We start from the raw sequence: 11,838 nt of genomic DNA, 5'->3' as shown, positions 1-11,838 counted from the left end.
CCCGAAAATGTTTTTTCGAGCAGTTTTGGTGAAATCAGAATTTGATCGGTGGTTTGACTTTTGGACAAGCTCAAAATCTGCTGCCTATATCGAGTTTCAAAACAAGGCGCCCTTCTCACATTTACTCTCTAAATGAGAAAAATCTTCCATTCCTTTCTGAAATCTAATTTATGTCCCTTTCAATATCTACGCGCAAAAAATATCTGCCGATCAGTAACCCATGAATCTCTCTTATTTTATTTCATCTCCTTACCGTGAACGAGAACCTGCATATAGTATTGTTATTAGCGTTTTAAGCCTTTTGGCGTGCCTAACTATTTTTTGTGTAAGAGGAAGTGGAGCAGGATTAATAGCTGATAACAAGGTGGAACTCACACTTGCAAGGTTGTACTCCTTCAAGGCGAAAGGTACTATAAGCACACCTCCTGTTTTTGGACTGATTTTCTTCTTCGGGCCTTTTCTTTTGCATTTGACGTTTACTTGTCTGCATTACCCTCGGGCTAGCTTTTGTGAAGTATTTTTAATGGTTTTATTTTACAGATGATTTTGCCAGAAGTATTCCAGACTATTCAGATCGACTGTTTGTGGGGTTAAGCTTTTACTGTGCTGCTCCTATTAGATTATTGAATCATCACTTTTGTACGAGTTTGTTTTGGGATCCTTTCTTGAAATTAAGACGGCCTTTTTCTCTGCACGTCAACACTCAGCAGCGTATGAAAAATGACATCATCTCTGGTTTCAAAAAGACCTATTAGCCTCTTTTCTCTGATAAATGATTGAGCATATATAGAAACTATAAAACATCATTTTATGTGAGTATCATTTAAATTCAATGGAGGCTAAGTGTTTGATAGAAGATGGAATAAGAGACGGGTTCGTGTTGAATCACTAAACTCATATCAACTCATATTTCTCAAAAACTACACAGTTAAGTTAAATCCTGATAGCAATATCAAATGTTCCCTATCTGTAAAATAACCAGGTCACCTAAAGTAGAGGAACAACTCAAAAATACCCCCGTGAAAGGCAGGAGACGGGAAATCATCCCATTACCTTACAAGAGAATTTACGGCCTCTCTAATTTTAAAGCGGCTGGTCACAGGCCATGGCACAATACAATATAATAAAGTAAATATATTCACGAGCCAAAAACGCCTCACCGTGATATTTCAAACTGAAAAAAGGTATGATTGCTAACCGACATAAATTGCCAATCTCTTGAATTAAATCCTGCTTGCTTGAATAAAAATTTTCTAAAAGAATTTTATAAGTTCTGGCCTCTCTTTACAGCCGTGTAAGACCTAACCTTTCTAAAAGACATCCATCGTTTACAATGGTTAAACCACAATTTTCTGTTCTACCACGAAATTGCTATTCCCTCGCACCTACGTCAAATACAGAACCGGTAATAATTTTTTTGGCACTTTTATCGAATGGGAATAGGTTGTGATGCCAACCTCTTTACAACGGAGGTAATTTAAAAAGACTTACGCCAGCAAACGAAGAAATTTGTAACTTGACAAGTAACGAAGGATTTAATAAAACCATACACAAAAACGGAACTTAAAATTCAAGTCCACTGTTTGTCAATGTCTGCTACATACCGCACGCTCAAATAGCAGCCGCGAGGAAGAGAATCTGCAAATACTACTCTTATAATTTTATAAATATAATTAAGAATGTGTAATGTCGAGAAATCATCTGAATCTACCGGTTTGGCCTACTATAGTTTCTTATTAACAGCCACTGTTTCAGCATAGAAGTTTTTAATACCCTTTAATAGGTACGCGAGGGTTTCAGCTAAATTTAACGGCATTTTTTTAACAATAAAACCAAACCACGAAACTGCTACTCTGAAAATAAAACCTACCACAGCTGTCCGTCTATAAAAGAGAAAAGTTAAACAGAAAATAAGCTACAGTTTGGAGGAAAACACAGTAAGAATACAAGGAAATGCAGAGATCCTTCTTTAAGATGCGATAATTAAGTACGACTTTGTTGTTTGTTGCTTAAGTTGGCCTTCCCGATGGAGAATTCATTTGTTGGCCAAAATTTTCAGTTTTGTTGTGTACACACTTCCAGTGAAGCAATTGTGATTCATCAACTGGAGTAAATTTGAACAAGTATTACATGTTGTGATGTGAATATCAGGATTTAACTGTGTGATTTTGAGTCAAACTCGATGACCCATGTTTCATGAGTAGTGATTCAACATGAATCCATCTCTCATGAGAATAAATGGAACATTTAGCACTCATTGGATCTAGGTGATGCTCACAGGGGTGAAGCACCGGGACTTCCCGGGAGGTCACCCATCCCAGTACTACTCCAGCCTGAGCGCGCTTAACTACAGAGTTTCCTCCATAGTTAAACCCAAAGCTTGCAACCCCATTTGCAAAACCTTCACCAAGTGTTGTGCCTTATGAACCATTCATTAGAAAGCCCCTTAAGCTCATCAATTGATAAGTAGGACATGATTTCCACAGCTAGTCAAATTGTGATGTGAATATCAGGATTTAACTGTGTGATTTTGAGTCAAACTCGATGACCCATGTTTCATGAGTAGTGATTCAACATGAATCCATCTCTCATGAGAATAAATGGAACATTTAGCACTCATTGGATCTAGGTGATGCTCACAGGGGTGAAGCACCGGGACTTCCCGGGAGGTCACCCATCCCAGTACTACTCCAGCCTGAGCGCGCTTAACTACAGAGTTTCCTCCATAGTTAAACCCAAAGCTTGCAACCCCATTTGCAAAACCTTCACCGTATTACATGTGCTGTATAAAATGCCCTCATTCGCGTTCTATATAAAATGTCTTTAGGTTCATCGTATATACATTGCATGAAAATGCACCAAAGACAATAAAGGTGAATTTTTTTTTTCTGATTCACTAAAATATAGTGATTTTTTTTCAATATTTGTTGTTTTTGACTATAAATTATGCAGATCAAATGTTGATTCTATTATTTGAAAATTGGTCAACTTGACAATTTGTAGGGAAGATAGCTGCATTTGATTTTCTATGATTAATTAAAGTTTAATTAAAAAATTGTTTAATTTGCACATGTATTGGCTAGTGACTATTGACTACTAAGTAGTCACTTCAAGTTTCAACTTGTGTACTGTCTTAGATCTATTATTAATATCATAACATTGTTACATCAGTGTCATTATTACCAAGTTGGCTATTGTCATTTTCATATAATACAATAATTTTATCGATCGTTGATTAATTAGATATCAACAACAAAAGATGCATTTCAGGGCTAGTCATTTGAAAAGACTTGGTGTGACATGAAATTCTCCGAAATGGAGACACATGGAAAGTTTTACATAGAAACCATTAATTGAAACGTACTCAATGTAGTGAACATCACATCAAGATTGAAATCATAAATGTGGTACTGACAGTTACAATTATTACATTCCATTTATAGTCACCTTGGTAGGCATTTTCGACTGTCCGACATTAATGCTAGTACATTTTGCACACTTGAAAATTAATAGGAATGCGAAAAAATAAGACATGAAAGATTGCGAATGTCAAACAATTTAATGCAATTGCCATTAAATAGCCTCTTCAATTCTTCTTTAATTATCGTTTGTCAAATTCTTGAATATAAATTCGGTTTGCAAAGTTTATTGAATCTTAGTGATGGATATGCCAATTTGCTTGAAATACACTACAATGGCTCACAAAAACTATTAATTGAAATGTACTCAATGTAGTGAACATTACATCAAGATTAAAATCATAAATGTGGTGCTGACAGTTACAATTATCACATTCTATTTACAGCCACCTTGGTAGGCACTTTCGACTGTTCGACATTAATGCGAGTACATTTTGCACATTTTAAAATTAATAGGAGTGCAAAAAAATAAGATATGAAAGACTGCGAATGCCAAACAATTTAATGCAATTGCCATTAAATAGCCTCTTCAATTCCTCTTTGATTATCATTTGTCAAATTTTTGAATCTTAATTTGGTTTGCAAAGTTTCTTGAATCTTAGTCATGGATATGCCAATTCGCTTGAAATACACTACAATGGCTTTGCAAAAGCCCTTTTTGGGCATGATTTTTGACGACATCCTTGCCATAGTTTGCTAACAAGATGCCCAAGATTCTTTTATCTGCCATGCTTTATTCATGGTTCTTGACCATGAATTCTTAAGAAATGATAGGAGGTACTGTGTGTTCACAGATATTACCTCTCGCTTCCTTGCGTCTCTTCTCGATCTTGGAGGCAATCAAGTAGACATTTTAATGCTTTTGCATAACGTTTTTAAGGAAATGTTTTTAGAAGACGACGTCAAAATTCTTGTATTGGTCGAGTAGGTACTAGGGCCAGGCATTGACATCCCTTTTGTAGATGTAGCAGACAAGTGTTGGGAGTAAGGCATAGGGAACATTGTACAGAAGCATCCCTTCTTGCTCGGCGTGAATGAACGACAATTGACTTGCTATCGAAAGCGAGCACGAGTTGGAAGGGATTTTTTATGGAAGTGGTTGTTGTTGGACGACGTCAGCGAGACTGACTTCACATGGTTGGACGAGTTCAGTGACATCATCTTCTCCAATGGATTCCTCGCGGAGGGACTTGAAGACTTTTATGATTGAAGGCTTCAAGCCCTCAGCCCCTTAGCCCGCTAATGCTTTCAACCTCCCTGTTCCTTGGTTCTCTATTCCCTATTTCTTTAACCCTTGCCCTTTGGGCAAAAAAATATTTTTAAGATAACTGCTTTTTTTTTGGATTGGACTTTGCCCTTTAATGTAAATTACGAAATAGTAAAACTATGCTGATTTAATAAGCTATTTTGAATATCTATGCTATGAATTAGTATTATGTACATTGTACACTCTAAAATGTTATCAATGAAAATAGTAGCTTTTGACTTCTCAAATCGTTGTTTTTGTTAGTCTACGACTTTGTTTTTGGCATTTCAATGCACTGTTGAAATGTTAGTCTGCGTCTTTGTTATAAAAAATTAACTGCTAATAGTTATAAAGTTAGAAACAAAAAAAATGGTTTCAACAATCCCTTTATGGTTTCATATTTGATTAATGATTTATAGTAAAAAATAATTCAATTGAAAATTATCCAATGAAAATTTGTAAATTTGTAATATGGATATGTATGTCCTTTCAATTCAAAACTTGTAAAATTTGATAATATATGAATGTAGGGGTTAGGGCCATGCAAGTTAATAGTTATTAGTTATAATAGTTATAACTATTCTTAGTTTATTTAAAAATATTAATTAAATAAAAAAATAGTTTGTTAAAGTTAAACTTATGATACATGTAACATCATGAATCATGAATCTCGAATTCTGATTAATGATCATTTAATTTAAATTGCATAGACAATATTGAAATTTGATTTGAAAATAAAAAGTTCAAATTATAACTTATATAAATGTTCATATAAAATATTGAATATCAATTAATTTATTCATTTCTTCTTATTTTGAAATGTAAATTTATATAAATATCATCATCATCATAATATTTTTATCATATTTTGAATGAAATGAAAAATGCCAAGGTTATTTAAATTTAAATTAAATTATCACTTATCATTATCGAGTTGAAGCAATTTAACAAATATTGATTATAATCTAAATCAATTTTAATTAATTAAAAATGCTACGATTATTAAATCAAGTTATCATTACCAAGCAATTAATGATTGATGAATGATAATTGATTACAATTTACAAATTATAATTTTATATTTTTGAAAATTCAATGTTTCATTAATTTTACATGTTTAATTTTATTCATCCAAATCATGAGTTTTGAAAATTGTCAAGAACTTCAAATAATTGGTATGTTTGCAATTGGTTCCTGCACTTTGTGATTTAAGTTTTAATTTGCATTGTGCAACAATAAGATAGGGGAGAGGAACTAGTAGTTGTGAGGGCTAACTTCGTCAACATGTAGCCGCTACAAGGTGATGGGATATCGTAAGACCTTCATTTTTTTTAGAAATGTAAAATGGAGATTGAACTACCTACAGACTACAACTAAGGTTTGAAGTTGTGACTTGTCACACAATTCATTTAAATAGTGCACCTAGTGAGATGTGCCAAAAGATGACTTCTTAAACATTCGACCAAAGCTTAATCTAAAAACATCTAATAATTAAATTTAAAATTATTATTTGTTGTTAATAGAATATTGTATAACTATATGAAATGTAACATATATGAAACTTAAATGGACCAAATAGTTATTATTAATCACAAATATTTGTTATATATAACTTTTATATATAACACAAAATGACAAATATTTCAACAACAAAAAATTATTTGTTGTTCTAAAAATAACACATTATTATATAAAATACAACCTATAACCAACACAAAGGGACCATTACTTGAACACTAAAAGTTTTTTGACAATCTCACACATTTCATAAGAAAATACAAAACATTTATTAGTATTCACCTTTTATATTTGTGAGACATATTATTGATATGATTTACTATATGCATATACATTGCTACCCCAATAGTTGTACACATAAGAGTAGTATTTGTACACTATTGCTAAGATATCAATGTTTATTTAATTGAGCGTATTATATTTTGACTGACACACATATACGAAATAACTATGATATTTTAATTTTTATTTGAGACAAAAAGTTATTTATTTTTTTCTATAACATTTATAAGTTTTCATGTGTTCAAGTGTTGGTATATTTTTTTTTATCAACGTTTGAATTTTTTTATATGTACAAATAGTTCAATTAATTACAATATATAGTATACTAGTAAAAATGTGTTCGAAGATTGGACTCTTTGTTCACGATAGGGTGATCATAATTAGTTTGTACTGTAGGCTATAGAACTATAGGGATTGAATTTTTTTAACTATTGATTAAACTATTGAACATCAATTAATCAATTTTCATAATTTTTCTTCTACATATCAAATTTTAATATTTGATAAAGTAAAATGCACAATTTTTTGTTTTGTAATTTCTAAAGCTATTTATCTTTAATTTGATTGGTTAAAACAAATGGAGCGGATTTCAAAGAAAACTAAAAGATTATAACCTTAACAAAGTTAAATAAAATTTTGATAATTCATGTGTCAATTTATTTATTTCATACCTATCTTGTCACCTAACTTTTTTTCATTATGAAATATTTTAAATGATGAAGAATAGTTTATAAACAATTATCACATGCATAATGTAAAAATGACGCTCGCATCTGTTTTGCCGCCCAAGTTTGTGTTCGTGGCCTTCTCCGCTTCTGGGCCTAATCTCAATCCGGCTTCTGTTTTTGCGTTAGCGGCCGTAGCTACTCATGATGGGGGACCTGGGTCAATTTTTCCATTGGCTGCCCTTGACTCTGACTTCCATGACTCTTCCCTAGTAGGGGTCCATTCTGCCCTCCCTAACTCGTCTATTGGGGTTGGGTTACGATCGGTTGGTGGTAATTCCACGGTGTCTCCATCTCATGGTGTTGGCAGATTTGCAATATCTTACGTTGATGTCACCGTTTATGAGGTAGGCATTAGAGGGCAACTTGTGTGTTTGGGGTCCTGAGATGCTATGCCAGTTGCCGTTACTAATTAGAGCCAAATATTGTTGATGAGGTCTCTATTTATGTGGATGATCTCTCCTCCAATGCTGCTATCTTTTGTTTTAAGGGCTTCTGGCCCTCTCTACCAGAGCTACATGTCTGGATCACTCATGTTTGGGAGCCATTCATTTCAGGTACAACTTAGATATACCCTGTTACAAGGGGTTTTTTCATTGTGAAATTTGAAACTACTGAAGATAGAAATACCATCCTGCGTTGTGGTTTCTCATGGGGGGAGAAGATTCCCTTGATGGCTAAACCTTGGTATAAGGAGTTTGACCCATTGACAAAATCTTTTAATAAGATCCCTCTGTGGCTTAGGTTGTTGAATCTCCCTCTTCACTTTTGGGTGGATTCTGTCTTGGAGGTGGTGGGGAAAGCCCTCAAGGACTTCTTGTTGGTAGATGCTGCATCTTCCAATGTGTTTAGGATGACGTATGCCCACATCCTGGTTGAGATCAACATCTCCAAAGGACTCCCCGAAATGATTAAGTTGAAATCTGTGTATGGCCCTTGGAACCAACTTCTTGATTATGAGGGCATCCCTTTTCAATGCAAGATATGCCACAAGACCGACCACCTTGCTGTTTGCTGCTCTTCTGAAAAAGTTAGACTGAAGAAGTCTCCTTCTTGGTGGAAGGGGGTTTTAGATGATCACTACACGGTTCAGAAAGATTTCTTTGATGGAATGGTGACTCTTCTCAGGACACTTTGGTGGTGGACTTGATTGCTATTTCTAATGGCACGACTTTCCCTACGATGGAGATCTCTTCTAATCACCCTCCTAAATTTTGTCTCTGGCGATTCGAATGTTGTCCCACTTACGGCTTCTTCTTTGGATATTGTTGCTCCATCCCTGGATGTTATTGATTGTTCTTCTACTGCAGTCCGTTCCCCGGCTGTGGGGGTTTTAGGGGATGGTTGTGGTGTTGATGAATTTGCTTGGTAGAAGGCAGCTGGTTTGGTGGAGGATGGTTGGACCACAATTAAATGAAAAAAGGTCAAGCCCTCCACTCCTTTTGATATGACTTTACGTTCCCAAAAGTTGGGACTGAAAGGGAAAGCTTGAGTTGTGGTTGTCCCTTTTGTTGATTTTCCTGGCTCTTTTGGCTTGTTGTTTCTTTGTTGTCTGACATGGTAAGGGAATTATTGTCTATCTCTCTTTTTTTACCATGGGGCTTCAGGTGCTTGTTCAAAACCTGTTTGTGTGGCTGATGAGTATTGTATCATCTATGATGCCATCTTGGTCACTGTGTCTTGCTAGGTGACCTGTTTCACCTTTGGTCTGTAGTTTTGTTTGGTTTGGGCTTCATTGAAAATTTTATGATTTGTAAAGGGTTTTAGGCTCCCTTCCAAACCTATTTTCCTTATAAAAAATAATCATCACATGCACATTTTCAATATATATTAATAATTTATAGATAATTAAACTATATTACATTTAAATTTTGAAACTAATTAATAAATATGAATAAAAATATAGCATTTGTAATTATATTTTTAAATTTTAATTATTTTATTTAAATTAAACTATTCTCACTATTATTTCATATCTTGCATCAATTTTATTTTATATAATTTAATATATCTTCATTAAATTTATCATATCATCTTTAGAGTAAAAAGTTTATGATAGAAAATAAAATCATTTCTATAATAGAAAAGAAAATCCTTTATTTATATTATACTATAACTATTATTTAAATTTTTTTCATGCTAATATTTTTTTTAATCAAATTTTTTACTAATTCTATCAATTTTTTGGCACAAACTTAGTTTCTATACAACCTTGTTTAAATAATTATTTATTAGTTATGTGAAAGGTTTAAGTTTTAATGATTCATGATTTGATCTGGACCATTCAATGAACGATAGATCAATGATCGCGGCTCTATTTCGGGCCAAATTTTAAAAGATTGAAGTTAAATTCTATTTCAACCCGAAATCGGGACATGTGTAGTCGAAGATTCTTTCTTATAAGTTATAGTTATGTTCGACTCTCGACTCCTGACCGTTGACTAAAAGAAAGATCAACAATACGAGATGAATTTCGGGTTGATTTGGGGAATGTTTTCCCATGTGCCTAGATTCATCCGGAATCATGACACATGTCCGGTCATTGCAAAGCTCAATTAACTGTCAGGACTCGGTTAATATTAATAATAATTATGTTTAGTCTTTAAAAAAATTATTACTTGATCCCGACTTGGCGATGTTGCGATTGTTAAGTAAAAGACAGATCAACGACCTAGGATGAATTTTGGGTAAATTTTGGGAATGCGATCGTTGTTGTCAAGAGTCATATGGAATTGTGACACGTGTCCTTGAAAAGTGTCATGATTTTGAATGACTCTTGACAACAGTGATAACATTCCACAAATTGACCCAAAAATTATATCGATTATTAAGTTCATTTTTTATTAACTTATATATATTTAAAATGAACAAATTTCAAAATTCAAATGTATATTAATGTAATAAATTTTTACTTTTTATTATTATAGTTATGTACATTATTGAAATATGAGTCTTTATACCGTTTACATGTACATTGTACATAGTATTAGTAAAGTACCTAAAACCATTAATTACTTAATACTTACATTTTAACTTTTAACTGTTTACCTTTTATGTTTCTAGAGTATGAAGTTCAAAGTTCTCCAACTTCAAGTCGAGAGTCCAATACGATAGGGTTTTCAAATTTCAACTAAATTCCATTTTGTGTTGTAAAGACTAAAAGTGTGAAACTTGAGTATCACAGGACAACACCAATTATCTGAGTATCGGGTAGCACCTATATTGTCAAATCTTGATTCTCGATTCCGAGTATTTAAGATTTTAAAATTTTTTTCATTGTAATTTGCAGCAATAGAAATCTTGATTTTTATTATCTTAGGTTTACACTTTACAATTTTTTAAAGTAGGGCTTGAAGAAGAATTTTGTGTAATAATCAGTAGTACGAATGGGCAAAACAAAGTCAAAAACCTCCAGTATGAGTGCAAGCATAAAGGAAAAGAAAGACATTGTAGAATTCTAGCAAGTGCTATAAACCCTAGGTTTCATTGATGAATGTCATGATATTTTTGATCCTATTATCCATGGAGATTTGGGAATCATGGGAATTAGACATTCATTGTTTAATAAGTGGAAAGATCTAGAAAATAGAATAAATTATTACAAATATAACAATAGTATTCGTGCACATACAAATAAAGTAGCTGCTTTGGTTACTGGATTAGCAAACCTCATTGTACCCGAAGTATTACCTTGTCCTGAAATTGTAATGCTACATGCTCAGAATTTTGATGAAAATAGAAAGGCAATTGTAAACCAAAACACTTAGGAGAAAATTTTATTTATAAATGAGAATGATTTTTTCACTCTGTTAGATTTAGGGCTAAGGTTTAAATTAGAAAGCTTTAATGAGCGCATTGACTTGGATAAACTAGCACAGGCTTATGACAAACTGGAAAGAGTTTTTCAATATTCATATATTAAGGGTTTAATAAACTCAGAGTCGTCTACTAGTGTTACTATTACACTGGACATAGACCATAAGCCTCCTTATCAATATGATATTTTTGTGCCATGGGTTCAAAATACTATTTCTTTGTTATCATTTTGTCTGGGATTGGAAAGTCACAAGGAAGTGAGGGCTAGTGTTCTTGAAATGATTTATAATATCCATTGTCGAGGTCAGTCAGTTGAGAAGGTAGATGTAAGATATAATTTTGTTCAACACATTGTTGAATCTATGCAAGAATAATTACTAATGATTAAACAAAGTACAACTACAAGCAAGATGAAGACATTTAGGTTCACAAGTTACTTGTGCTACCTTCTTTTAGAAAAATCATTGCCAAATATTTGAGACAGAGAACAACAAGCTTGATATTAAGGTCTATAAGTTTGATGTGAAAACTTAGAAAAAATCAGAGACTCCAAGTCCAATATATGAGTGGACACATAAGATGAGGATGACTACTAACAATAATAACTACAACCATTTTGTAGACTTCTTTTTGACACCTATTCACCAAAAAATCATAGGCACTTTGATGCCTAGATTGCCTGTGTCTTGTAAAGATTGCATTTAACTGGAAAGTCAAATTTAATTGGCTAATTGGTTCTTCATGGAAGAGTACATTGTCTTAAGGTTTTACGGTTCAATGGTTGAATTGTGCAAACTTCCAATGCATGTTACCGAAATAATTTTTGTATTGG

General features: G+C 33.1%; 1 protein-coding gene across 1 annotated transcript; it reads left to right on the top strand.

Annotated features, from left to right (window-relative positions):
• The first annotated feature begins 21 nt into the window (after nt 1-21).
• On the top strand, nt 22-893 carry LOC149578615 (uncharacterized). Its single transcript, XM_089830251.1, has 2 exons — nt 22-407; nt 541-893. The coding sequence occupies exons 1-2, from the start codon at nt 221-223 to the stop codon at nt 753-755; spliced, it is 402 nt and encodes a 133-aa protein (XP_089686377.1). The 5' UTR covers nt 22-220; the 3' UTR covers nt 756-893.
• The last annotated feature ends 10,945 nt before the right edge of the window (nt 894-11,838 follow it).

This window comes from Cupressus sempervirens, chromosome 1, assembly GCF_028749045.1.
Source record: "Cupressus sempervirens isolate cs-2001-9-10 chromosome 1, ASM2874904v1, whole genome shotgun sequence".
Lineage (NCBI taxonomy): Eukaryota > Viridiplantae > Streptophyta > Pinopsida > Cupressales > Cupressaceae > Cupressus > Cupressus sempervirens.
This window is presented reverse-complemented; position numbering and strand designations above follow the sequence as displayed.